At 36.3% G+C, this 27,668-nt stretch overlaps 4 protein-coding genes, 2 long non-coding RNA genes and 1 pseudogene across 7 annotated transcripts; 3 read left to right on the plus strand and 4 right to left on the minus strand.

Annotated features, from left to right (window-relative positions):
- The first annotated feature begins 2,831 nt into the window (after positions 1–2,831).
- On the plus strand, positions 2,832–6,790 carry LOC104725449 (uncharacterized). Of its 2 annotated transcripts, none has more exons than XM_010444118.3 (14): positions 2,832–3,013; positions 3,221–3,651; positions 3,746–3,814; positions 3,901–4,002; positions 4,090–4,158; positions 4,247–4,369; positions 4,581–4,628; positions 4,725–4,831; positions 4,937–5,008; positions 5,164–5,215; positions 5,357–5,982; positions 6,070–6,279; positions 6,361–6,481; positions 6,564–6,790. In XM_010444118.3, the coding sequence occupies exons 2-14, from the start codon at positions 3,241–3,243 to the stop codon at positions 6,621–6,623; spliced, it is 2,070 nt and encodes a 689-aa protein (XP_010442420.2). In that variant the 5' UTR covers positions 2,832–3,013; positions 3,221–3,240; the 3' UTR covers positions 6,624–6,790. The 2 variants fall into 2 exon arrangements, with proteins under 2 accessions (XP_010442420.2, XP_087328018.1); XM_087471892.1 differs by having other exon boundaries at positions 3,008–3,098.
- Positions 6,791–7,090: 300 nt separating this feature from the next.
- On the minus strand, positions 7,091–8,776 carry LOC104725450 (uncharacterized). Its single transcript, XM_010444119.3, has 5 exons — positions 8,563–8,776; positions 8,067–8,180; positions 7,775–7,970; positions 7,619–7,638; positions 7,091–7,351 (listed from the first exon to the last, which is right to left on the minus strand). The coding sequence occupies exons 2-5, from the start codon at positions 8,162–8,164 to the stop codon at positions 7,321–7,323; spliced, it is 345 nt and encodes a 114-aa protein (XP_010442421.1). The 5' UTR covers positions 8,165–8,180; positions 8,563–8,776; the 3' UTR covers positions 7,091–7,320.
- A 907-nt stretch (positions 8,777–9,683) lies between these two features.
- LOC104725451 (biogenesis of lysosome-related organelles complex 1 subunit 2-like) lies at positions 9,684–10,368 on the minus strand. Its single transcript, XM_010444120.2, has 2 exons — positions 10,188–10,368; positions 9,684–10,092 (listed from the first exon to the last, which is right to left on the minus strand). The coding sequence occupies exons 1-2, from the start codon at positions 10,353–10,355 to the stop codon at positions 9,796–9,798; spliced, it is 465 nt and encodes a 154-aa protein (XP_010442422.2). The 5' UTR covers positions 10,356–10,368; the 3' UTR covers positions 9,684–9,795.
- Positions 10,369–11,550: 1,182 nt separating this feature from the next.
- LOC147935180 (uncharacterized) lies at positions 11,551–13,067 on the plus strand. Its single transcript, XM_087472895.1, has 3 exons — positions 11,551–12,376; positions 12,571–12,695; positions 12,912–13,067. Exons 1-3 carry the CDS (start codon positions 11,551–11,553, stop codon positions 13,065–13,067), a joined length of 1,107 nt encoding a protein of 368 aa, XP_087329021.1.
- Positions 13,068–13,810: 743 nt separating this feature from the next.
- On the minus strand, positions 13,811–15,054 carry LOC104725452 (uncharacterized). The gene is made up of 2 exons (XR_757912.3): positions 14,845–15,054; positions 13,811–14,175 (listed from the first exon to the last, which is right to left on the minus strand). It is a non-coding gene; the product is annotated as an uncharacterized LOC104725452 (long non-coding RNA).
- LOC147935181 (uncharacterized) lies at positions 14,663–15,376 on the plus strand. The gene is made up of 2 exons (XR_015571109.1): positions 14,663–14,821; positions 14,942–15,376. It is a non-coding gene; the product is annotated as an uncharacterized LOC147935181 (long non-coding RNA).
- A 4,755-nt stretch (positions 15,377–20,131) lies between these two features.
- Positions 20,132–21,167, minus strand: LOC147935182 (uncharacterized; annotated as a pseudogene).
- Positions 21,168–27,668: the final 6,501 nt, after the last annotated feature.

Below are 27,668 nucleotides of genomic sequence, written 5' to 3' on the forward strand. Positions count from 1 at the left end.
TTCAAAACAATTAATTAAGATAATAACTGATATGCTCAAATTTAACCCTGAGATACTCTCTCAAATTAAGAGATCAATTGTAGTACTTAAGGATTGTATCCACAAGGACTCTAGATCACACAATAGATTTAATAATCTTTTAATTATGCTAAATCAAAATATTAATTTAAAAACAATGCAAAAACAGAATTAAAAAATATTGTAAATTCAAGAATTAAAAACGCCAGGCCTAGGGAAATTCTCAGGAATTTATGAAATATTAAATCAATCAATAAATTAGGATTCAAGTAATTAAGATCAGATCTAGAACTCTAAACTCTTTTGTAAAATAAATTAGTTCTCACTGCAAATATTATCTAAATTTAAAACCAGAAAATCCAAATCTCTTTGCAAAATTCTAGGTAATAAATCAGCTTCAAAAACAAGTTTAGATTGTTCACAAAATTATTAAATCAAATCTTTTGGTAGGAAATAATTTTGCTCATCAAAAGGTTTTATCAGGAAAATCAATTATATTCTCATAGGTGATCAATCAAGAATTAATATAAATAACAACCTAAGATGAAGATCTAGAAAGATTAAGAATCCTAAAATTAACAGATCTAATAAATCATAAAAACCCTATGAAAAACCCTGAACCTAACAAGAGATCTACTCATACATGATTAATGAAACAAAAACCATGGATAAAATAGATATCATTAAATTCAAAAGAGAAGAACAAAAGAGTTTAGAAAAGCTTCTCTCAACAGGGCTGAGTTCTTGTCTCTCAAAAGGTGGCAGAAAATAAAACTTGAAAAATAACTTAAGTCTAAACAATGACCCAAAAATACTATTTATATTCCTAAAAACATTCAGGGACTAATGATGCAAATATGGAAGACTTTGGGGCAACTTTGTAAAGCTTCAAAACTTGTGCGAAAAACTTCCGATTCTTCTGTTGGATGATGCATCGATTGACACCATCACTTGCATCGACCGATGCAAGTCTCTGAACTTGTCTCCCAACTTCACAGCTTAGCCTCAATGCTTGATTAAGCTCCAAATCTTCCTATTTAGCTCCATTAAGTTCCCATCCATGCTAAATCCTATAAAGACTCAAAAGACTCTGAAAATACCAAAAAGACTCTATAAATAAGACTTATATAATGGCTAAAAACATCTAAAAACCATGATATATCAATAACATTAGATTTACATAAAATTTACATCTTTATATCTAAAAAAAAATTCCTAAATCAAAAAGGAAAATTGACAAAACTAGTATATTTTCCATTGTAAGCTAATTATATTATATGTGTTTTCTCAATTAGATTTTGATATGTATAAACAAAAAAATAATTCATTAAGCATGTATATTATTACTCCATGAAATAGTGAATACCAAATCTAAAAAATATAACATATGTTATGTCAAAATAATTATTATTTTTGAAACGTAATAAGAACAACTAATTAAGAAAATAACATTATATCTACATAAAATTTACATGTTTATATCAAAAGCTTTAATCTTTGATTTTTTTTTCTGATATAATTTTGCCGATCTATTTTGGGTCTTTTATTTGTGCGAGTTCTTCAATGAAAGCTATCAGATGCAATGAAATGGAATCAAAATATATAAAGTCTGCTAAATTAATCGAGGATGGAGACATTGATGAAGGTCCAAAAGTAATTCTACAGTTAGTAGCGTTATAAGTTTCGAAGATTAGTCGGTGGTTGATGTATTTGGTCAAAATCTAGAGTTTTCTCTTCTGGATAATGTCAATGATTCTGGTACTGAAACAAGAGCTGCTTGACTGAGTAATTGAGAAGCGATTTTTTAATTTGGGAAGTTGGAACGGTAAACCGTTTTAAAATTGGTTTCAAACCTGATTTATGTGGGGTTCGAATTTGGTTCTTAAACCATTTAAATCCAGGTATATAAAGAAATATATGAGAACTTTTGATTTGGGTAGAAATAAGTTGAGAACTTACGATTCAAGAATATTTGAGATGAGTTCATAGTTCTAAGACTTTATATATACAATCATGATTATAATATTCAATTTTTTTTTAGTATGTTATAGTATTAACTTTCTTTCAATTTCTCAACTTTGATTGGGTTGGTCATAAAATCATTGTAATAGAGTAGATAATTTTCACCAGTTGTTTATCCAAAAAATCTTTGGAGTAAAAAAAATTCATGGTTAAAGAAATTATGTCACAAAACAATTTTAGTAATTATAAGAACTATAATTATGCCAAGCAACATAAAATTTATTTTTGATTTGTTTAAAAGACATTTTATAAGTGGTGATACAGAGCATACTTTAACAATAAAATAATTTAGAGTTTAAGAGCATATTTTTAATGGAGAAATATACAATAAAATTGTACGTGGTTACTATATAATATAATGCTTTGATGAATTCTTTGCATCTAAATATGTTGTAATAACTTGTGAAACGTTTTTGAAATTTGACAATAATAATATTTTTAATGATGAGTATTTGGCAAAAGTTTTGGTGGGATATAATTTAGCTTTAGATTATTATAATAATTTTTTATAATATATTAGAAATATAAAAATATAAATATGTGTATGAAGGTAAATAAAAATATGATTTTTTCTCTAACTAAAACTATTTATATATTTACTTCAAGAAATAAATTTTCTTTTTATATTTTTATAAAATTGTTTAGGGTTTAGGATTTATTCTCATCAACGAGTTTAATAGCCGCACATCGTGCGGGCCCTTATCTAGCTAAGTTATAATATTACAATTCAATCAATACCCCCGATTAGTCGAATAACCAATAAATATAATAGTTTACATAAAAACCCTGAAAGGTCTACTAGCTCTGTTGGAGGCTTCGCCTCATATTATATAGAGTTTTTGTTTTCACATCTCCGGTTCGAACCTTAAAGGTTTCAATTTTTTTTTTTTTCAGTCTTTCACTTTCTTCGCCGACGTTTCTCTTTTGCCCGGAGGAGTGTGACTATATCTTCTCTTCTGTTGTTGATTTACAGGTTTTGCCCTCTTTCTTTCTTCTGCACACTTCCCGATTCTATCAGTTCGTAACAGTTCAAGATTTATCGATTAAGATTTCTGAAAGTATTGGTTTTGGAAATAGTGTGTTTTAGACAAAGTTTGAATCTTTGTTATGATTACGTATTGGGTTTGATCGGTATTTATTTCGTTTGATGAATAAAAACCCTAAATTGCAATTGTCACAGGAAGCGAAAAGCTAAAAAATATGGACTTTGATGATGAACCCAAGCCAAAGGAGGTTGCTAAAACCCGTAGATTCGCACCTGGCCGTGCCGGGAAGACTAAACCGAAACCTAAACCGGAACCTTCTGCAGCTAAACCGGAGCAGCCGGCGTCGTCACAAACTGAGTCTGTGAGCAAGAGTGAGCATGACGTTGATGCCAAGTCCACTGGTGCTGCTAAGGTTGAACCACCCGAGGTCTATAATGGTGCTGTGAAAATGGAGATTGATCCAAAAGTTGATAAAGAGCCGGAGATCATGGAAACTGAGTTGATTGTGGAAGATCAGCTTCCATTACAGGAGGAGAAAATGGAAGAAGATGATGAAGAAGAAGAAGATGTTGTTGTTCGTGAAATCGATGTTTTCTTCAAACCGTCTATTGATGCTAATACTCAGGTCTGTATTGGATTAGATTCTTCAAACGACATTTTTGGTTTTGCTAATTGTTTATGGAGTTTTGATTAATGTGTGTGTTTCTTAAATGTGACAGCTTTATGTTCTACAATACCCTCTAAGACCGTCTTGGCGTCCATATGAAATGGATGAAAGATGCCAAGAAGTGAGTGTTCTACTTTGTGTATTGCTATTACTTGATCTGCGTTTTTGTTTTGGTTCTAATCTTTTCGTTTATTTATGTGTTTTAAGGTTAGAGTGAATCCTTCTACATCGCAAGTGGAAATTGATTTGTCTATGGATGTTCATTCGAAGAACTATGACTCCACGTTTGGAGTAAATATGACTACGCAGGTAGGGTTTTTTAATTTACAACCTTGATTTAAGTTTGATCTTTGTGATGCAACTTCATTTCTCTGGTTTATTTGTTCATTTTGGTAGACCTTGAAAACAACTTGGAAGCAGCCTCCTACGTTGGATTATGCTGTTGGGGTTCTTTCAGGTGATAAGGTATTGTTTTCCTCGTTTCGAAAACTTGATAACATTGTTGTGGAATGTGGACTGGATACCTTATTAAATTGGACTTGTTGACTTGCAGTTACACTTGAACCCTGTTCATGCTGTTGCTCAGCTTCGACCGTCTATGCAGTATCTTTCATCTGACGGCAAAAAGAAACAAGCAGAATCCACTGAAGAATCTGTCGGAACATCCAAAAAACAGGTATAGATCATGATCCAAAATTTGCAAAAGAGTTGAGGTGTATTGATTTTGGTTCAATTTTTAAAGCGCTGAAGATTTAGCATTATTGCTCAGTCTTATTTCTATTTCATTTCTTCTTTCTGTGTCAAAGATTTGCCTGAGTAGTTTGGCTACGCTTATGCCACCGTTTACGTGAGTCTAGTCTTGAGTCTATATATTCTATTTGTGGCAGAACAAAGGAGTGCAGGCTTCGACGGATCAGAAACCAAATAATGAAGATGTATGACTTTTATTTAGCTTTTATGTGATCTTTTCTTTGATTTGTTGGTGGATATGGCTTAGTAAACTTATGCTGCTATCTTTCTTCTTCCTTTAGAATTGGGTTGCACTCACGTATCATGGACTTCAGTCCGAAAGTTGCTCCAAATATCTTAACGGGATGATGTCGAATGGGAACTCTTCATTAGATTTCAACATGAGCCCGTATGATGTCTTCCTTTTCACTTAGTTCGCCTTAGAGATTTTGGGGTTTTCCTGCTTACCTTAAACTTTTTCTTTTTCTTAATATCCTCTTGTATTTCCTTGAAGGGGCGTTTATATCAATGAACTGTGCCGTGGAGGAAGCAACAAAAACTCTGAATCGAAAGAAACATCGAAAAGGTATAATATATCAGGGTCATCTAGTTAACATTTGTCATCTATATCATCAAAAAGAAAATTCACTGTCGCTTTACCAATGTCTGGTCTCATGTGTCATCTAGTCAACGTTTGCACCCTTTTATTATGTTCTTTAAGGTGTAGTCTTCTGCCTACAGGGTCTTGCTCTCCTTACAACTTAAAGAACGTGTGCAAAAGTTGCTCTGCGAGGTTGGTAGCTATTGTAGTCAGCATTATGTATCACAATTTCCTGTTCTTTTCTGTTTTTCAAGATGAAAAATTATATGGTTTGTGCTCTTTTAGTTTTAAGTAAAATATAAGCCATTTGTCTAACTCGTTCTATCATAACAGGGACCACCGCTGCTTCGATACAGAGTTCTTAAGCATTATGCCTCTGAGTTCTCAGACGAGGATTTCTTAGAGGCCCTCCAAGAATATGGCTGGTTAGTTCAAGGTTTATGGACTCCCAAAACTAGTCTACTAAAACTAGACGGGCCTGTAGGAGCTTCCAGGGATTATCTCCTGTGTCTGTTCAGCAAGAAGACAACTATAAAGTACTCCGAGGTTGAAGCGATGGGTGGCCTTAAGGATAAGGCGAAAACTATGTTGACTGCATTTGCCAAAGAAAGGCCTCTGCTAAACGATTGGAAGTTCAAAGAGCCCACTGATGTCTCATTCATAAAATCCTACCCAGCGATTGTTATGGAGCAAGATAATTTTCTTGCGGAAAAGAAAGAGAAGCTAGAGTCAGTAATGAGTACCCAAGGAGGAAAAAGTAGAGCTAATAGCAGGAGGAATGTTGTTGGAAAAAATGCATCAGTTACAGTTAAACCGGAGGTTCCAACAACCCTCTCTGACAAAGGAGGAAGTTCAAGAAATACGATACCTCGTGCTGACGGACAAAAAATGCCACCGGAACTTCAAAGGGCGTTACCAAAGGCCTTAAAGAAGGTGTTTCAAACTCACAAAGTTTGCAGGTGAGATTCGTTAGAATTATACTTTTCAATTATCTGAAATTTGAAATATTTCAGATTATTGGATATGAAACGGATTTTTTTGTGCAGCTACGAGACAATCTGCCAAGGACTTAGGGATCTTGCAGTTTCGACATCGAATAATCCAAAAGCTGATTCGGGCATGGCAGTGAATGTGGCGTTAGCTGTAGATGCTTACCAAGACAATCTCCGAGAAGTTATAAGTGATGTGGCTGTTGACATTTACGGCTCTTTTGTCTCTAAGTCGTCTCCAGACCACCCAGAATATGATGCTTTGAGGTTACTTGTTTGTTGGAGCATACTCACATTGGTTCTTTGTGTTTCTGTGGAAACTCTAATGACTGTGTTCGTTATCATCAGGGACGTGGTGATTGAGCTCTTACGTGATAATCCACCTGGAACAAGGCTTATGAAGGCTCAAGTATTTACAGTAGGCAGGACCAAGCTTGCACGTGAAATCACCAACAACGAATACATAAAGGTCTTCACTTGAGTTCTCTTCTACTTTCTGTGTTTTGACCAAAAGTGTTCTTGTTTTAGTCTCTGACTCTGTGTTGCCGCAGGTGATGCACGACATTTGTGAAACCAACTCTTCAGGATGGGTTTTACAGAAAGCTCGATGATGAGTTCTTTAGGATCATCACTCACAAATCATTATGACTAGAGATTGAAAATTAGAGAATAGGTTTTTTAAGGACCTAAAAATTTTGATATATCCTGAGAATTCATTATGTAAACGGTTCAGTAATTTTGAGAGTTTAATAGTATTTATTTTTCCTGTTTGACCTCATATTTTTATTACTCAACTAGAGTTGGTGAGACTAGCCACACTGTTTATAGGAAAAGAAGTGGTCAACTTTAGAGTTCCAAACCTGGTCGAATTAGTTTAACTACATGCAATCAATCCCAAAAGCTGATCAGACAATCAATCCCCATTGCATTGCCCATAGAAGAGCTTCAAACTCGACTGAGAGTGTCCTAATTTTTTTTATGGATTAACTTATCTCAGTAGGCATCTTCCGGTATACTTAAACATGCGGTGAACAAAAGAAAAAACAGAAAAACAAAAAAACAATGGAAACATTGAAAATTGGAGGAAAGCGTAAAAATACTTAAAACTGCTCAATCTAAATGTTTTCATAGGTGATGTGATCTCAGTTAACTTTGAAACAAAAAAAAGGTAATACAAACTCATAATCTGTTGTTCAACGAGAGAACCAGAGAAACATTGTCCAATCTATTCAGTTACTTGAAGAGGCTGCAAACCCGAACTCACTCTTGTGTCTTGTTTCACCATCTTCATTTGCTGCTGAAGTTCCCTCAGAATATGTGCACCAAGTCATATGCAAATCTACTCCATCATTAAGGAAACCTACTCGGACAAAGAGAGGCAAGAGAGAACTATTTTCGAGTGCACATAAACATTTTCTCTATACGAAGATTACTAAACCAAAAAGGCCATTTCTAGGTTAATCACATGTTTCTAGGAAGCTATATATTATTAGCTACATCATATCATACCATGGATGTTCTTTCATAAAGCTACTCAAACCTTCAATTTACTTTTTCACATTTTCATATTATAAGTGTGACTACCAGATGTTGAGATTAAGGATACGTCCAGAACAGCACAAACGACTGCAAAAAAAAAAAAAAAAACACCATCATTATTATGAGCATAACAGGTTGATAGTGCACATAAAAATAGTTGAATCTAAGGATGTGGTATTTGGAAAGCAACAAACAATGTAAGGAAGAGGAAACGATGGCATACCATAAGGCCACCAAGAAAGCCGTCAAAAAGGACCCGATTCAACGAATCAAAGTACAAGTCAGCTGAGAACCCTGCCTTAGCCATGAGCCCAACTGATGTGATCAACATCACAACAAAGTAAAATACAAAACCAGTCAAGCCATTGAATCCAATTATTCCTGCAAGGACACCAGCTATGATAGACAGAAACGTCCGGCTGTAAAAACAAGAAAATATTAGGGACGACGAGAACGATCATCTTTTCGAGGAAAACAAAAGAGAGAGATATACTGATATCGTATTGAAACAAAACCTGTTCTGTATGACTTTCAAATTGTTCTGCAAATTCTCAGCACTGAAGGTTGGGATGTCACTCATGACATCCTTTGATCTCTTCTCAACAGAACCCATTTAAGATAGCAAAAATCTGAAACAACATAAATTTCGAATCTTTACATTGGAATTTACATTACAGAAAAGAAAAAGGGACGAGCTTGGACACCATGGAGTACATGTTAGATTACAAACCCTAAAAAGTATTGATTTTGAAGTAAAATTCCACAGAAACACATCAGGATTTTTTACTTTGATTCAATGATTCCATAACTGGGTTCTGCTAAGTAAATACGAATCCTAAAGGCTAAGACTTTACGATGATATCATAAGTAGTCTAGGTAAAGGTTCCTACAAGAGAGTGGGAGGAGCAACTATGGTTAAACTGATCTGGTTTTGTCGATCTCTTAAAGTCAATTCCGATCTACTTTGAGATCTATAAACAAACATTGGAAAAGGAATTGAAGAAGGCTTACAATTTAGAAACAAGAGCAGCGAGAGAGAGAGAGAGAGAGAGAGACCGAAGCAGCTTGCGTGGTACTTGAGAGGAACTAATGGAGAGGACGAGCCAATTTGAGAGAGACAGATAACAATCAGACGAGAGAGTATTCGTAAATCTCTCTCTCAAGTTCACTAAACCCAATGGAATCAGAGCTTTTTTAACCAAAAAAAAAAGAGAAAAAGAAAAAGGAACATATAAACCGAAAAATTGAACCGGAACCAAACCATAAACTGGATTGTCCACTATTATTATCCAAAATTAACAAAATCTCCAACAACTATGCTGCTAGCATAATTGCATAAAGCTAGTAAAATTGCTTAATTCTGAAACAGATAACATAATTACATTGTCACAATTTTTTACAAGAAAAAGCTAGTTTCAACTAGGTTTTATAAAAGCTATAGCCATGATGACTATATATTTTTTTAAAGGTTTATGTATTTCACCGATGTATTATACTCTAAATAATTGATGTACTTTGGTTGACCCAAAAAAAAATGGTACTTTAGGTTTGATATAGTTTGTTTGGTTTTAGTATGTTTAACAGGGATAACAAACACAACTCATCTTCGTTAGATAGTTCTTTTATAGATAAACTAGTTAGAAAATGTATGGAATAACAAAAGAAATCGATGCAAAATATTTGGTATACTGCTTTAAATACGTATCGCTTTTACGGAGTAATCAATCACACTCATAAACTAAAATGAAAAAAAAAAAAAAGAATATCAGCTCAAATATATAGACGAAACAACTAGTGTACTACTATGTTTATTGTTCAAGGTTGTTTAGTAGACTAGACATCCTAAGAAAATTGTGGTTTGGTTTGAAACCAACCTAAACCAAACTGTTTGTGTTGAGAAAAAACTTAACCCAACGGTTTGGGGATGGATTGAAGTTTTGTTCCTACTCAGTCACTCCTACTCGCTACAAGCCTCCAACCAGTAGCCACCACCACCGATGGTTTGGTACTTTGGTTCAGATCGATACTGACTTACTGAGTAAAACAAGTTTAGTCAGATTGATTAAGAAAATCTCTCATATAATTAAGGTCTCTATAATTAATTACTACCTTCGTTAAATTTAAACATAATGGAGACAAAATCTATCTAGCTAGCTTCAATTTTAGCTAAATCCAAATACGTTCGAACCTCAGTAGCATACCACAAACGATGTATGGTTACAATGGTGCTAAATTGAATCAAAATTAATCAGTAACAACAGATTCATTAGAGCGACGATGATGAGGATGACGATACTCAGTTCGAATTTTGGATTCGAGAACAGAGACATAGCGATCTAGAACAGAGATCACAGCTTCAAACTCCGACACTTGTTTCTCGATCGCGTCAATTTGTCCGACAAACTCATCAAAGCCACCGCTTTTTGATTTCATCTGCTCCGCGAAAACCCTCAGCCCAGATGCCACGTCACCGAGATCATCGTACTCCGACGCAACTCTCAGATTCATCTTCTCCAATAAATCCAGATGGTTGTTCGTTCCCTATTTTTATCCATTTCCAACATTTTCAGATCTGTTTTTTTTTTTTTTTTTTTAAAAATTGATTAAAAAAGAAAGCTGTAAAAAGTTAAGTTGACCTGGAGCTCGGATTTGACCATGGTTGATACACTTGTGAAGAGGTTTTGTAGCGATTCAGCTAGATCATCACGCGATTCCGCCATTGATAGGGGGAGAGAGACAACAATCGGAAGACACAAAACTCTAAATGAGACTCTTCTGTAGTTCTGTTGTTTTTTTTTAGTCATATGACATTTCTTTGAATTAATTAATTAACTTGAGTTGATATTATAATTGTTTTACTTTTTTAATAATTGATTTTTTTTTTTCTTTTTTCTTGTGTGTGTGGTTTTGATTTGATTATTTCATTTGTAAATTCGAGTTTGTTAGAAATTAGAGGATATATAATTCAACATAATTCGAAATATTTTCTTGAATATCATTATTTTCCTTAAAAAGAAAAAAAGAAAAACATTTTGAGATTGCAAAAATCACAAAGCTTCCACAAATAGTTCGCAAATTTATGAAAAAAAATGATAATGCAAAATTTTCGATTCACAGTTTAGAATTCACTGAGAATAGTTAAAAAAAATTAGTACCAAATGAAAGCTTTTGGTTGAGGTAATTTGTTAACCTGACCAATAACGCTACTTAAAGAGACATCAAACACACAACAATTGGTCTCATGAAGTTACATGTTATATAACTTATAACCATAACATTAGCTTTCACATGCACATTCATTATACAACAAAGGCCAATTTGCAGAAAGTGAAGACAAACAAACTGTTGTTTTTGGAATTAATTATATATGATACACAAAAAAAGTACATTTGATGTTGCATCCTTGATTTTACGGGTGGCTTCTGTACAGATCGATGCTCCCTAGTTGTAGTCTCGAGGTCGAATTTACGTCTCTAACACTTAGAAACCGGAACCTGCAATATAAAGACATTAGGAAAAAAAAAAAAAAAAGCAAATGGGACTGTCTTATCAAAAACTTGAACATATACCTGAAAAGATTTGCTTGGAATCCAGGTGTTGTTATTTTGTAGGATTTGCGTTGGAACCTCTCCTCGAATACCTGACAAGTTTGCTTGTCCAAAACACACCATGTCGATCCACCATCGTTGCTTCCTTCAAGAATCCTGGGAGAGGCAACGAACAGTGTTGTTAAAGCATCAATTGTGTATGTTTAGACTTTGAATAATAGGAAAAAGACATTACCAATCTTTGGGGTCTCTCTCTGGGGCATCGTTAGCAGACATGAGCTCGTATGCTATGAGTTGGTGCATCTGGTTGTAGAGTGTTTTGTACACAAGTTCTGGTTATGGTATAACTTCCACGTTTGATATCCCAGAAGTTGATTTACACTTCAACTGGCAATCTCATCTGTGGAAGCTTCATACCTCTCCAAAAGTTAAAAACTTTTTGTGGAAAGCTATGTCTGATGCGTTATCGGTGGGAGAACAACTAGCTCGACGGGGATTAAATGCAGAGGTCACATGTCGGAGTTGTGGAGAAACAGAATCAGTCTCACACCTTCTTCTACATTGCAGGCGTGCTAAAGAGGTGTGGCTTAAGGCTCCCATTCTCCATCTGGAACTAAGCTCCACAACAACTATAGAAGATTTTCTCTCCTCAGCAAAGGAAAAGCGCAATCTACCTCCGTCGGGGGTATCAACGGGGGAGTTGTACCCATGGATTTGTTGGCAGCTATGGCTTGCCCGCGATAGCATAGTTTTTGAGGACAAAGAGATCCCTGTTTCAGACATTCTTCTAAGAGCGATAAAATCTGCGAGAGAATGGCAAGAAGCCCAAAATATGATGACGACCCCTCGGCTAATCACAGATCAACCGGAACAACCAGTACAAACGTCTAGTTGCAAAGTGTTTGTGGATGTTGCATGGAACTCCACGACCTGTAATGGAGGTTTTGGGTGGTTTGTAGTGAACGCAGATTCCGCATATGAAGAACGCTTCTCCGACCACAAAGAAAGTATAGGCTCAGCCTTAATTGCGGAAGCGTGGGCGGTATTTCTGGCCTTGAAACATTCTCTGCTTTTGAATAAAACAGAGCTGCAACTCTTCTCGGACTGTCAAAGCCTTATCAATCTGATAAATGGAGATGGCTTCCACATCGAGCTCTTTGGACTCTTACAAGATATCCGAGAACTTCGGAGTAGTTTCGATACCATATCTTTCAATTTTATTCCTCGTCTTGCCAATCATGTGGCAGATTCGTTAGCAAAAGAGGCTTTAGCCTCCTGTGACTTATTGTGTCTAAACTCTATTTCTATTTAATGAAAACTATTTGGTGACCAAAAAAAATGTTAATATCATAGTTTCTCACAAAAATATTGATTGAATTAAGCCTTGTCTAAAATTCAGGAAGCATTGTTGAAAATTTAGGAAGTGATCCGTAAATATTAGGAAGACCTTCCTAAACGACTTTTTTAACAGATTCTACTGAGGTGACTATTCCTCTTAGAACCATTCCTAAACGTAACAAAAAAGGAGAGACTTTTTTAACAGATTCTCTTGGAGCCCTGGATGTGCCTAGCTCTTGGGATGCTTTATGGAAACAGGTTCATTAATCTTTCAATTTAAATAACACGTTTATGAAGCTGGTAGCGTCTGAAATCTATCTTAAAACTTGGGTTTTCAGGTTTTGCCTTTTGGATTTGATTCAAATTAGGGAATTTATCTTTTATATTGGATATAATTGAGATGTGATCGCCTTCTTATACTTCAAACAAATCTGTCTTTGTGTATTTTTCATGTGAATCCCACATGATAAAAAGATTGAAGTTCAGCTCGACGAGCAAATGCATTCTTATCATAGACTTGTTTCCACAAAAGCTTTAAGAAAGTTAGATGGTACAGAGAGTGATCTTGAAGCTGGGATTAACTTACTTCTTAGGCAACTAAAACAAGTGAACGCCCAGATGCAAGCATAGGTGTCTTCAGCTGGATCAGAAATGGTCTCACATACTTTAACTTGACATCAAGAGCTCATTCATGATTTGACACAAGTACATCCTCCGTCATTGCATTTTAATACACAGGTACCGTGAAGGAGGATATTCTGGTTCTCATCATCACCATTTTTGAGACTTCTGAAATTTTAGTAAAACCTTCCTAAATTTCAAGGATGTTTTTCTAAACATTATGAAATTCTTCCTACATCTAAAGAAATGAATTTTTGGATTTTTTTTTTTTGTCTTAAGATATCACAGATTACTCCATTTATTGAGTAAATATTTGATTTTATTTTTGTGAACATGCTGAATAAGAGTAATATATATCTATATATATAAGAGTAATAAGTTTGTGTCTTCTAAATATTTTATGAAGGTCATCCTGAAATTTAAGGTGTCATTTCTAAATATTATCAAATCTTTCCTAAATTTATATGAATCTGTTTCTAAAACTCTTTTTGGTGTTTTGCCTCAATATGTGAAAGATTACTCTATTAGTGAGGGGTAATACGTTCATTTTTGTGTATATCTAGGTGTTTACCAATATCATGTTTTTTATGAAGGTCATCCTGGAATTTAAGAAATATTTCCTAAATTTCATAGAATCCTTCCTGAATTTTCAATGAATGATTGATGTTGGATGATGATTTTTAAAGTTACAAGAACATGAGAAGAGATTATGCGAGCTATCAACAAAACTTTGAATTGAGCAAGAGAGCATCTATGAATAATGATTTTATTAAAAAAAAAAATCATAAAACAAGGAAACGTTCAACATAAAAACTCAACATTACTACAAAAAATTGAAAAACATAAAGGAGAAATATACATACACTTGCTTTAATACTACTAAGGGTTATGATTTATCAAAACTATTTTTATAAAATCTTTGAATGAAAAGTTTGCTTTACTAGTACAATACTCAAAGTCTTGGTTTCAAATCTTTGTGGGGGGCGTGTATGGTATGTTTTTTTTTTTTTTTTTTCATGAAAGCCTTCCTGAAATTCGAGATATCCTTCCTGAATGTTTGGGTGTTGTTGCAACTCCAGTTTTTCTGACCAAATCCGCATCTCTACAAAGTTACCACCTGAATTACCAATGTTACCACAATAATAAGAGCCAAAAACATAATGTTTGCATTAGATGCATTGATCTTGAGCACAATAAAGTTGTAATCCACAACTAGTGCAATACTACTACTAGTCTACCTTGTAATCAGAAGCAAACTTATACAATATCAGAATTTCAAACTAGATCCAAATCAATTTGAGTTATTCCTATCAGTTAAGCCAATAAGAATGACAAAACTTTTCATCTCAAGTTTCTCTAAATTATCATGGAATGAACATAAAAACAGCTTCAATTATGACTATAGAAATACAAAAGTAAAGACACATTAAAAAAGTAATATGCAAAAGGTGCTAATAAGTGTTTTGCTACAGATCAAAGTGGAGACATACGACACAACAAACAAACTCAAAGCACCGATTCTTACCAATTGGAATCTTGTTTCAATTTTTCTAAAATATTCATGAAATGAGTAATAAAAATGTACAATAAACAATTAAAACCTTATTCCCAACATATTCAAAGCACCGATTCTTACCAACACTCAATTTTGGAGAGATGAATGTATCCCCAATTTTACAAAGGACACACAACGAGAATTTTTCACAAATTAATCACACCCTTCAATTCAATCACAAAAAGCATAATCCCCAACAACCACAATCGTGAGCATCAGAGACTAGCTTACCTCCATCTAGCTTTCAAATCTCTCTTTCTTCTTTGTCTTTTTTTTTCCTTTATTTTTAATTGAATCTTACAAATCACTATTTTCTCCGGCGAAACAGTGATATACCAGTGACGAGACAGCATTAACATGAATCCGATGAGGCGATGAGAGAAACGACGAGGCGACAAAAGTTCCTCCAGAACCAGATCGATTTTTGTTTTGAGAAAGGATGAAGAAGAAGTGCCAAACGGTTGTGTTTTGAGGAAGAAAGAATTATTTCTCTATTTTAATTAATTTAGATTTATATATATAAGTGCTATTAGTGGAATTTTATAAATGTGGTGCTAGACTTGAAAAAAAAACATATTTTAGTGCTACTTTTGTTAATTGTCCTTATATATTTGAATTTTAAAAAAAAATATATGTAAAATTATATTATTTGTACAAGTGTTAGAAATTAGAGATTATTTATCATTACTTGTAATATTTTAAGTTATACAACCATATCTTTTTCATATTAAATAAAGATTAAAAATAAACAAATTAAATACAAGATCTCTTCTATATATACTTTAATTAATGCTTAGAGATTAACACAACAAACGTATATAGTATAGAATATATCTATGCCAGTTATCTTCAACGCAAAAATGTTGTCTAATTGGTCAACTGAAATTGTTGGTGTCAACGACAAGAAGACACGAGCATTATTTTTTGATTTTGCATTGAATTCCATCTTTGGCTTCGCGAGAGCATGGGACTCTGTGATTGCATACAAAGAAGGAATGAGTTTTAGTTATGCTATATTTAGGTATTTGGGGTTCTTGTGCGCCTACTGTTACGTTTGCAAGTTGATTAGTTGCTTTGTCTCTTCAGATTTACCAAACCCGGCTTACAAAGCCCACAAAATCTTCATCAACATTTTACCATTCGTTGTTAGTGTAGCTATGTTCCTCATCAGTTACACGTGGCAGCGGTTGGATGTTTCTGCTCTTATATTTTGTTCCATCTTCGCTACAATCTCATTGCTTCAGTTAATTCTTCCCGTGGATGGCTTCGGAAATTGGTATATTTCTGGCTTAACAATATTTGGGATGGCATGGGGGATCGTCGGTCTATATTCTGATGCACCAGCCGGTTGGATTTTTCTTGGTGTGATCATCATCATAAATTATCAATACGGGTTTGTTTCAGTAATTTATGGCGATGAGATGAAGTATGTTGAAGAGCGTTTTACTGCCGACATAAAACGTTCTCATGAAAATAAATCTAAACTGTACAGTTATTTGAGGAGTTGTCTGATTTTTCTCCCAAGAAACCTCTTTCTTTTATTTTTCTTAATGTTGTAATTGTTATGAAACTAGAGAATTTGAAGATGTAAATCTCTTGTTCTTATTACTGATAAATCGAATGAGGTTACATATATATAGTAAAGGCAAAGCCTAAAACCGACTAGGAAAAGGAGATGGCCAACGGGCCTTATTGCCTTGGACGTACATGGATCCTATACGGACCGTGTATAGACCGGTTATGGAAGATCCACTCCAAGTGTTTTACAACACTCTCCCTTGGATGACATAACCGTACCGATGCTAAGGGATCGATGCAATACGCTTGGGGGTGTTGCCTCATTAAAACCTTACCAGGAAAATCCAATGGGACAAAACCATGGTGAAGGAAAAAGAGTACAACACACATTGCTCCCCCTGTTCTAAGCATCCCTAAAGTCCTTAAGCCTCCGCATTCCAATCTGGTGCATGAGCTTCTTGAATGTAGTTGTCAGTAATGCCTTAGTAAAGAGATCGGTTGAGTTGTCACATGATTGAACTTGCACCACTTGAACTTCTCCGGCCTTTTGTAGTTCATGTGTGAAGAAGAACTTGGGTAGGATGTGCTTCGTCCGATCTCCCTTGATGTATCCTTCCTTGAGCTGTGCAATGCAGGCCGTATTGTCTTTGTATATGACCGTTGCTTCCTTATCGTCGATCATGCCACAATCTGTCCTGATATGTTGAGTCATTGACCTCAACCAAACACACTCACGTCCGGCTTCATGCATTGCTAGGATCTCCGCATGATTAGATGAAGTGGCCACAATGCTTTGCTTCATAGAACACCATGATATCGCCGTACCACCGTGAGTAAAAACATAACCGGTCTGGGACCTTGAGTTGTGCGGATCCGATAAGTAACCTGCATCAGCAAAACCAACTAAACCTTCCTTGTTATAGTTAGTGTCGTCCTTTATAGGTAACGCAGAACATGTTTAACACCGTTTCAGTGCCTTTTAGTCGGACAAGAACTAAATCTTCTAGGAGGTTCACGGCAAAACATATGTCCGGTCTAGTGTGGATAGCCAAGAACATTAACGCTCCTATAGCACTGAGGTATGGCACTTCAGGACCGAGGACTTCCTCATCGGCCTTCTTTGGACCAAATGGATCTTTATCCAAATCAAGACTCCTCACAACCATTGGGCTGGTCAATGGGTGAGCTTGGTCCATATTAAACCTCTTGAGTACCTTTTCTGTATATGCCATTTGATGCACAAGGATCCCATTATCAATGTACTCAAGCTGCAATCCCAAACAGAACTTAGTCTTACCTAGGTCTTTCATTTCAAATTCTTCCTTGAGATATTCTACTGTTTGGGCAATTTCACCAGAGGTTCCAAGGATGTTTAAATCATTCAAATACACTGCTATTATTACAAACCCTTTGTTTGCAAACTTCTTTATAAAAATACATGGACTGATTGGGTCATTCTTATAGCCTTCTTTTGATAGGTACTCACTTAGTCTATTGTTCCACATTCGACCACTTTGTTTCAGTCCATAAAGGGATTTGTTCAACCTTATGCAGTACTGTTCTCGAGAACCACTCTTATCTTTAAGCTCAAAACCCTCTGGTAATCTCATATAAATTTCATTATCCAGTGGACCATATAAGTATGCAGTTACAACATCCATTAACCGCAAATCCAATTTTTCTCTTATAGCCAGACTTATTAGATATCTAAAAGTCATTGCATCCATCACAGAGGAGTATGTCTCCTCATAATCTATTCTTGTTCTTTGAGAGAATCCTTGTGCTACAAGTCGTGCCTTATATCTCACGATTTCATTACTCTCATTTCTCTTCCTTACAAAGACCCACTTATGTCCTACTGGTTTTATATTGAATGGTGTCCTTAAAATAGGACCAAACACATTCCTCTTCTTCAAAGAGTTTAACTCCACGTCAATGGCTTCTTTCCACTTTAGCCAATCTTTACTTTGAGTGCACTCTAATATAGACGTGGGTTCATGATCCTCATTTATTTCAAGTGCTACCTTATATGCAAATACTTCATCAATGTCGACATTCTTACGGTTCCATTGAATTCCAGACATGATATAATTGATTGAGATCTCATTATTATCAATACCTTCAGGACCTTGAGGTTCAGCGTCCCAAATCTCATTCGGTACCTTAGGATTTGCTGCGGCCATGTCTGTAATTTCCTTAACCTCGGTTTGATTTGCACCTTTCTTAGATTTCCGAGGGTTCTTATCTTTGGAACCTAATGGTCTACCTCGTTTTAAACGTGGCTTAGACTCTGTAGCAACTTGATTGTGTTCCTTCTGAACATCAATACGTATTGGTGCATTACAAGCTGGTATGTACGATTTTGTTACTCTCTTTGGGTCAGCAAAGGAATCTGGCAATTGATTAGCTAGCTTTTGTAAATGAATAATCTTTTGAACCTCTGCATCACATGCTAGAGTTCGAGGATCTTGCCAATTTAAAGATGTTTGATTCCATGTTAATTCTTTAACCAGCTTGCTTGTCTCTCCACCCAACATAGGAAATTCGGATTATGTAAATTGACATTCCGCGTATCTAGCCTTAAATAAATCTCCTGTAGTTGGCTCAAGATACTTAATAATGGTGGGAGACTCATATCCAACATATATTCCCATCCTCCTTTGAAGTCTCATCTTAGTTCTCTGTGGTGGAGCAATCGGTACATAAACGGCACACCCGAATGTTTTGAGATGGGATATGTCTGGCTCATGACCCGTTAATAGTTGGGATGGTGAATACTTATGTTCACTAGATGGCCTAATGCGTATAAGCTCTGCTGCATGTAATACTGTGTGTCCCCAAGCCGACAGAGGAAGCTTCGACCTCATTAACAATGGCCGAGCAATCAATTGAATACGTTTAATGAAGGATTCAGCTAATCCGTTCTGTGTATGGACATGTGCCACATGATGTTCCACACTCACCCCATGGACATATAGTATTCATTAAACGCTTGGGATGTAAATTCACCAGCATTGTCTAGACGTATAGTCTTAAATGGAAAATCTGGAAAGTGTGCTCTTAGTCTTATAACTTGAGCCAACAGCCTAGAAAATGCTAGGTTCCTTGTGGATAGCAAAAAAACATGCGACCATCTAGTCGATGCATCAATAAGGACCATAAAGTACCTAAACGTCCCACAAGGTGGGTGTTTAGGTCCACATATGTCCCTTTGTATCCTTTCCAGAAAATGCAAAGTTTCTTTATGTACTTTTGCTGGTGATGACCTTATAATAAGTTTCCCTTGTGCACATGCTAAACACGTGAGATTCTTAGGGATAACTTTTCTCTCTTTAAGAGTGTGCCCATTTGAATTCATAATAAGCTTACGCATCATGTTAGAACCCGGATAGCCAAGTCGGTCATGCCATAGTGTGAACTGTTCATTGAACATTTTATTATTTGCCAAGTTAGATTCTATCATGTTAATCTTAGCATGGTAAAGACCAGTGGCTAGTGCAGGTATAGTCTCTAGGACTTTCTTATGTCTTTGAATAATTTCTTTAATATATAGAAATTCTTTATCTCCTTCACCCTTTGTTTCAACATGGTAACCATTCAATCGAATGTCCTTAAAGCTCAATAAGCTTATCTTAGAGCTGGGTGAATACAAGGCATCACTTAGTTCAAGATGTGTGCCATTAAGTAATAATATATGAGCTTGGCCGTAGCCCTCTATAAGGCTTGCTATACCCGCAATTGTACTAACATTAGCATTTTTTATTATGAGACTAATAAAGTATCTCTTATCCTTCAAAATTGTGTGGCTGGATCCACTATCCACCACAAGTTCACTTTTGTCCTCAGCCATTTCTATAATGACAATAATTTTTGTTTTAAACAATATATTGAAGGAAATGAAATAACTTTCAATTTAAACCAAATAATCATTCAACAAAAATAATCCAATCAAATGCAAAAACATAAAGCATAAAAATTAAACCAAAACAACATTTTGAGTTCACATATCCTGTCCTAAAGAATCGGAGGTCTCATGATCAAATAGATCATCCTTCTCATGGTCAAAATCATCTTCACCATCGAGATGAACCAGGTTAGCCTCTGGATTTTTCATCAAGCTCTCTTGATAGAGATCAACAAAATGCTTAGGAGTTCTGCAATTCTTAAACCAATGGTTCTCTAAACCACATCTATGGCAAGTGGACTTGGTCTTTGGCTGTGGCTTGAATGCCCCACGGTCTCTACCCCGAGCACGGCCGAAACCGGATCGGTTACCACGGCCCTGACTACCGGACTTATGTCCTTGGTAAGTGCCACGAACAAAACCACCACGTCCTCCACGGCCACGGCCACTGTTGTCCCTATGGACATAGTTAGACTCCTTGGTCTCCTTTGGCTCTTTAGGCTCTTGAGGATTTTTCTTTGCTAAGTCAACCTTGTGAGCTTCTAGTAATGGGGCTGTACCAGGAGGTCTCAATGCACTATTCATCATCAATAGCTCATTGTTCTGCTCAGCTAGCAGCAAACACGAGATTAGGTCTACATAGGTTTTAAACCCCTTTTCACGGTACTGTTGCTGAAGCAGTATGTTGTTAGTGTGAAAAGTAGAGAATGTCTTTTCTGAGCTCCTTCTCGGTCACCTCAGTACCACACAACCTAAGGATTGAGACAATCTTAAAAAGCTCTGAGTTATACTCATCCACGGATTTGTAGTCCTGGATCCTTAGGTTTTTCCAATCAAATTGAGCCTTTGGTAGGAGCACCGTCTTTTGGTGTCCATATCTGCTTGTCAGCTCTGTCCAAAGGTCAAGTGGATACTCTATGGTGAGGTACTGATTCTTGAGACTCTCAGCAAGGTGATGGCGCATATGCATAATGGCCTTGTACTTTTGCTTATCAGATGGTTCATAACCTTCCTCAATGCACTCAAATAAATCCTTTGACTTCAGCATGATCTTTGTGTCCAATGCCCATTGCAGGTAATTGTCTCCAGAGGCATTCAAGGCAACATAGTCAAGATTGTTAAGCCTTGCCATCTGCATAATACATAAATAGACAACCGCTCATTAGCATGCGGTATTATGAGACTGATCCATGCAATCACTTAATAGGACATGCGGTAATGAGACTGAACCATGCCAAATACATAGGGTCATGCGGTAATGAGACAGATCCATGCCCAATACTTATATTCAAATTTCGTGGTTTAATCATGCATGCAAGACAACAAACCTAGATAGATACTAGCATGCAACAATTTCCTTTTTCTTAAATTGTTTTGATTTTTAGAAATTTTCCTTTTACTAGATTGGATTTCCTTTTTCTTAAGATTGAATATTTTGAAGGGAAATATTTTTAAGTTTTAGGATAATTACTACATTTTATTTGGAAATTATCCTAATAATTTTAACAACCTAGAAACAGATCTATGGATTCGATTTTATGGTTCATGCAACCGAAAATTTACAGAAACAATCTATGCTATAATCGATTCTCTAAACACCCTTAACATGATCCGATTTTAATACTCAAGATGCATGCAACACAACAAACAACCAAGCAATAACTATCAACCAAATTTTAATCATGATATAGTTGATTCAATTTACAAGAAATCTAACAATCCCTAGACAACATACAATCCGATTTTTAAAGTTTTTAGGATTTAGATATCTTAAGCTTTGTTAGTTGTGTACTTGCATGTTTAGGGTTCAATAGTTTTAAGATCAGGTTCGATTATATGTGTCCTAATAGGTCCGATATTACCTTAACACCAATAGGGGTTGACCGGTTTTGATATGGGAGCTAAAGACCTCAGATTTTCCCTTGATCACGAACCACGAACCTCGATCTGGTACTGGACAACGAACCGATCAAGAACAGGATCACGAACGGCGCCCTTCTCTCGAACAGAAACCAAACCGTTCACGTACAGGACCACGGACCTCGAACTGCTTTGGATAGAACTTTGATCACAAGCACAGGCTGCTTAAACTGATCTTGAACAAGGACTAGTCACGAACAGGGGTTGATCGTGAGCTAGTATGGGAAGTAGGGTTCAGGGAAGAACAAAAGAGGAGAGGCGGCGGTTTAGGGTTTATGGGGTTTTACTCAGCTGGATCTTTAGAATGATTGTGCTGATAACGTGTTATGAAACTAGAGAATTTGAAGGTGTAAATCTCTTGTTCTTATTACTGATAAATCGAATGAGGTTACATATATATAGTAAAGGCAAAGCCTAAAACCGACTAGGAAAAGGAGATGGCCAACGGGCCTTATTGCCTTGGACGTACATTGCTCCTATACGGGCCGTGTATGGGCCGGTTATGGAAGATCCACTCCAAGTATTGTACAACAGTAATTTTTTTGTTTCGTAAGAAATGTTTTTTTCTTTCTGGAACATATTGGATTAAATATGGGATTCGGCCTATGGGATACCCGAAAAAAAATCTTTAAAATTAATGAAATTTAAATAAGTTTAGCTTAATTTTGACTTATGTAACAAATTATTTTTGATATTTTGGTTATTATTTATATTTAGGTATAAAACTAATTAAAATATTCAAAATTATAATCATAATTTTAAGTAATTAAATTATATTAATACTAAATATTATAAATATGTTTATATGTTCGGGTTTGATGGATACCCAAACGGGTACCAAGTATTACCCAACCCTAACCCAAATCCACAAGTATTGGAAAATAGAATCTAATATTATAGGCAAATCTTTATCCAACTCGAATCCGGTTTTTTTGGTCGGATTCCGGGTTAGATATTCGGGTACGATTTTTTATGTCCAGACCTGGTGGAGCCCATAACCAATGAAAAATAGGAACCACCTCTTCATTTAAAATAGGAACCAATTGGTCAATTGAAATTGTTGGTGTCAACGACATGACATCATGACGACACAAGCATTATTTTTTGATTTCGCATTTGAATTCCATCTTTGGCTTCGCGAGGGCATGTGACTCTGTGATTAAATATGGGATTCGGCGTAAGTCTAAGATGTTAACTTGTTCGACAAGTCTATGTAGGGTTTTTGTAGATATTGTGTCATGTATTGATGTCTCTCTATTTTACACTTTCTTAGGCATATTGTTAGTCATGTTTCACATTGTTTAGAGTCTATCCTTTGCATTTAGGTTGTTTAGGGTGTTGCATTGCTGCATTTTTACATTTTGGATGGAAACAAGTGCTTTGGGGCTTAAAAAGAGCAGGAATGAGGATGAACAAGTTTCAGCTATTGCCAAGAAGGAGGAAAGGAGTAGAAGAGGAGTAACACAAGCCCTAACCCGAAGGTTTGATCGTGCAGGAGAAGAACTTGAGGCTTCAACCCGACTAGTGAAGGTGAGCTCAAGAAGAATCACCCGAAGTCCAACCCGAAGAGGAGCTCGACCTTAGCCTCTTATAGATGCCTTGAATGACAGCTAGTGCGGCTAGGTCAAGTGATTTGTATATATAAACCCTCTCTTAACCCATTTTCGAGAGGGCATCTGAAGAGTGAGCAAGAGCCACCATACACGATCAGAGAGCCGATTTTACATTACAAACGGGTACCAAGTATTATCCAACCCTAACCCAAACCAACGGGTATTGGAAAATAGAATCCAATATTATAGGCAAATCTTTCTCCAACCCGAACCCGGTTTTTTTGGTCGGATTCCGGGTTAGATATTCGGGTACAATTTTTTATGTCCAGACCTGGTGGAGCCCATAACCAATGAAAAATAGGAACCACCTCTTCATTTAAAATAGGAACCAATTGGTCAACAGAAATTGTTGGTGTCAACGACATGACGACACGAGCATTATGTTTTGATTTCGCATTGAATTCCATCTTTGGCTTCGCGAGGGCATGGGACTCTGTGATTAAATATGGGATTCGGCGTATGTCTAAGATGTTAACTTGTTCGACAAGTCTACGTAGGGTTTTTGTAGATATTGTGTCATGTATTGATGTCTCTCTATTTTACACTTTCTTAGGCATATTGTTAGTCGTGTTTTGCATTGTTTAGAGTCTGTCCTTTGCATTTAGGTTGTTTAGGGTGTTGCATTGCTGCATTGTTGCATTTTGGATGAAAACAAGTGCTTTGGAGCTTAAAAAGAGCAGGAATGAGGATGAACAAGTTTCAGCTATTTCCAAGAAGGAGGAAAGGAGTAGAAGAGGTGTAACGCAAGCCCTAACCCGATGGTTTGATCGTGCAGGAGAAGAACTTGAGGCTTTAACCCGACTAGTGAAGGTGAGCTCAAGAAGAATCACCCAAAGTCCAACCCAAAGAGGAGCTCGACCTTAGCCTCGTGTAGATGCCTTGAATGACAGCTAGTGCGGCTAGGTCAAGTGGTTTGTATATATAAACCCTCTCTTAACCCATTTTCGAGAGGGCATCTGGAGAGTGAGCAAGAGCCACCATACACGATCAGAGAGCCGATTTTACATTACAAACGGGTACCAAGTATTATCCAACCCTAACCCAAACCAACGGGTATTGGATAATAGAATCCAATATTATAGGCAAATCTTTCTCCAACCCGAACCCGATTTTTTTGGTCGGATTCAGGGTTAGATATTCGGGTACGATTTTTTTATGTCCAGACCTGGTGGAGCCCATAACCAATGAAAAATAGGAACCACCTCTTCATTTAAAATAGGAACCAATTGGTCAATTAAAATTGTTGGTGTCAAAGACATGACATCATGACGACACGAGCATTATTTTTTGATTTCGCATTGAATTCCATCTTTGGCTTCGCGAGGGCATGTGACTCTGTGATTAAATATGGGATTCGGCGTAAGTCTAAGATGTTAACTTGTTCGACAAGTCTATGTAGGGTTTTTGTAGATATTGTGTCATGTATTGATGTCTCTCTATTTTACACTTTCTTAGGCATATTGTTAGTCATGTTTCACATTGTTTAGAGTTTATCCTTTGCATTTAGGTTGTTTAGGGTGTTGCATTGCTGCATTTTTACATTTTGGATGGAAACAAGTGCTTTGGGGCTTAAAAAGAGCAGGAATGAGGATGAACAAGTTTCAGCTATTGCCAAGAAGGAGGAAAGGAGTAGAAGAGGAGTAACACAAGCCCTTACCCGAAGGTTTGATCGTGCAGGAGAAGAACTTGAGGCTTCAACCCGACTAGTGAAGGTGAGCTCAAGAAGAATCACCCGAAGTCCAACCCGAAGAGGAGCTCGACCTTAGCCTCTTATAGATGCCTTGAATGACAGCTCGTGCGGCTAGGTCAAGTGATTTGTATATATAAACCCTCTCTTAACCCATTTTCGAGAGGGCATCTGAAGAGTGAGCAAGAGCCACCATACACGATCAGAGAGCCGATTTTACATTACAAACGGGTACCAAGTATTATCCAACCCTAACCCAAACCAATGGGTATTGGAAAATAGAATCCAATATTATAGGCAAATCTTTCTCCAACCCGAACCCGGTTTTTTTGGTCGGATTCCGGGTTAGATATTCGGGTACAATTTTTTATGTCCAGACCTGGTGGAGCCCATAACCAATGAAAAATAGGAACCACCTCTTCATTTAAAATAGGAACCAATTGGTCAACTGAAATTGTTGGTGTCAACGACATGACGACACGAGCATTATTTTATTATTTCGCATTGAATTCCATCTTTGGCTTCACGAGGGCATGGAACTCTGTGATTAAATATGGGATTCGGCGTATGTCTAAGATGTTAACTTGTTCAACAAGTCTATGTAGGGTTTTTGTAGATATTGTGTCATGTATTGATGTTTCTCTATTTTACACTTTCTTAGGCATATTGTTAGTCATGTTTCGCATTGTTTAGAGTCTGTCCTTTGCATTTAGGTTGTTTAGGTGTTGCATTGCTGCATTGTTGCATTGCTGCATTGTTGCATTTTGGATGAAAACAAGTGCTTTGGAGCTAAAAAGAGCAGGAATGAGGATAAACAAGTTTCAGCTATTGCCAAGAAGGAGGAAAGGAGTAGAAGATGAGTAACGCAAGCCCTAACCCGAAGGTTTGATCATGCAGGAGAAGAACCCGAGGCTTCAACCCGACTAGTGAAGGTGAATTCAAGAAGAATCACCCGAACAGGAGCTCGACCTTAGCCTCGTGTAGATGCCTTTAATGACAGCTAGTGCGGCTAGGTCAAGTGGTTTGTATATATAAACCTTCTCTTAACCCATTTTCGAGAGGGCATATGGAGAGTGAGCGAGAGCCACCATACACGATCAGAGAGCCTATTTTACATTAGAAAAAGCTTTGTTAAGATTTCTTAATTTCTGTTTTGCATTTCTTTCACTTTTGATATTGTATTACATTTACTTCTTTTCAATACATTGATTGCTTTCATTTTCCAACATTTTGTTATGCAAATCCTATTTGTTTCTGTGTTTAAGTTGATTGCAATGAGATCTGAGTAGTGGACTAAAGTTTCTAAAGATGGGATAGTCTAGGTGTTCTTAATCGATTAGTGATCTTAAAGCTAGTTTCAAACCGAGAGGTTGGGATTAGATCTTAAACATTTTCACACCGAGAGGTGCTCGATGAAATGCCTGAATTAGCTATGCCGGAGATTTACTCACTTAGCCTAAGAGATTAGATGTGTAAGGAGTTTATTGACAATAATGAATTGGATTTTAATGCTTATTTGATTATGTTTCTCCAGCAAGAGTTGGGTAAGAGAGTGATTAAGACTGATTGTTTCTACCACGAGAGTGGATTAGCAAGGTTTTTATATTCATTGTCTATATTATAGCTTGCTTGAGGCTTGTAAAACATTCTAAGTTGATTAGGGATACTTATCAACCAATTACCCCATCCTTCGGAGCTTTCACATCTTGATTGATTAATGTTTTTTATCAACCCGACCAGCAACCCGATCATGTACTCGATTGCTTAGATCGTGTGGTACTTTGAGTTGTTCTTGATTTTGTTCTTATTCGCTTATCACCCGAACACCTACTCGATTCGGTACACAATTGTTTGCATCAAGCACCTAGATCGTGTAGTTCTTTATTTCTGTTTTTTTTTTTCTGTTCATCTTAGGTTGTTAGACAAAACTCCTATTATTGCATGGCTTGACTTGCTTCTTTCTGATTGCATCTTATCTGCTAGCAAAACAACAATTTGGATTGATAACTCTTTGTAGTACTACTACTACATAAGGAATTGATACCCTGGGCTATACATTTCTTAAGTGGGTGTAAAAACCTACTATCATGTATATAACTGATTGTAACGCTATTGATCAATACAGACACATATTCTCTTTGTTCTACATGGTATGAGAGTAAAATCCTGAAACCTAAATCTCTCGATCAATTTTTTCTGTTTTGTTTTAAATCGGTTGATCTTTGTTCTTTGTTCTTTTCGTTTTTGTTTTAGATCGGTTGATCTTTGTTCTTTCTTCTTTTCAAGTCTCGAGAAGAGATCTCTTTGTTTAGTTACATCGTTATTTTGGTGTTTCTGTTTTATTCAAAGTTATGGCTACATAAGGGACAAAATCCATCACGACATCCGGAGCTCTCGCCACCCTGCGCTATGA

Source organism: Camelina sativa, chromosome 11 (genome assembly GCF_030686135.1).
Source record: "Camelina sativa cultivar CO46 ecotype springtype chromosome 11, ASM3068613v1".
Lineage (NCBI taxonomy): Eukaryota > Viridiplantae > Streptophyta > Magnoliopsida > Brassicales > Brassicaceae > Camelina > Camelina sativa.

Coding starts and splice junctions, on each gene's coding strand:
- LOC104725449 (XM_010444118.3), top strand. CDS start 3,241: ATGGACTTTGATGATGAACCCAAGCCAAAGGAGGTTGCTAAAACCCGT. Junction 3,652..3,745: donor CTATTGATGCTAATACTCAG/GTCTGTATTGGA, acceptor TAAATGTGACAG/CTTTATGTTCTACAATACCC. Junction 4,003..4,089: donor GAGTAAATATGACTACGCAG/GTAGGGTTTTTT, acceptor TCATTTTGGTAG/ACCTTGAAAACAACTTGGAA.
- LOC104725450 (XM_010444119.3), bottom strand. CDS start 8,164: ATGGGTTCTGTTGAGAAGAGATCAAAGGATGTCATGAGTGACATCCCA. Junction 7,639..7,774: donor GCTTTCTTGGTGGCCTTATG/GTATGCCATCGT, acceptor TTTTTTTTGCAG/TCGTTTGTGCTGTTCTGGAC. Junction 7,352..7,618: donor TCGTTTGTGCTGTTCTGGAC/GTATCCTTAATC, acceptor ATGATGGAGTAG/ATTTGCATATGACTTGGTGC.
- LOC104725451 (XM_010444120.2), bottom strand. CDS start 10,355: ATGACTAAAAAAAAACAACAGAACTACAGAAGAGTCTCATTTAGAGTT. Junction 10,093..10,187: donor TGGTCAAATCCGAGCTCCAG/GTCAACTTAACT, acceptor GGATAAAAATAG/GGAACGAACAACCATCTGGA.
- LOC147935180 (XM_087472895.1), top strand. CDS start 11,551: ATGTCTGATGCGTTATCGGTGGGAGAACAACTAGCTCGACGGGGATTA. Junction 12,377..12,570: donor AAAAGAGGCTTTAGCCTCCT/GTGACTTATTGT, acceptor CTTTTTTAACAG/ATTCTACTGAGGTGACTATT. Junction 12,696..12,911: donor GGGATGCTTTATGGAAACAG/GTTCATTAATCT, acceptor CATGATAAAAAG/ATTGAAGTTCAGCTCGACGA.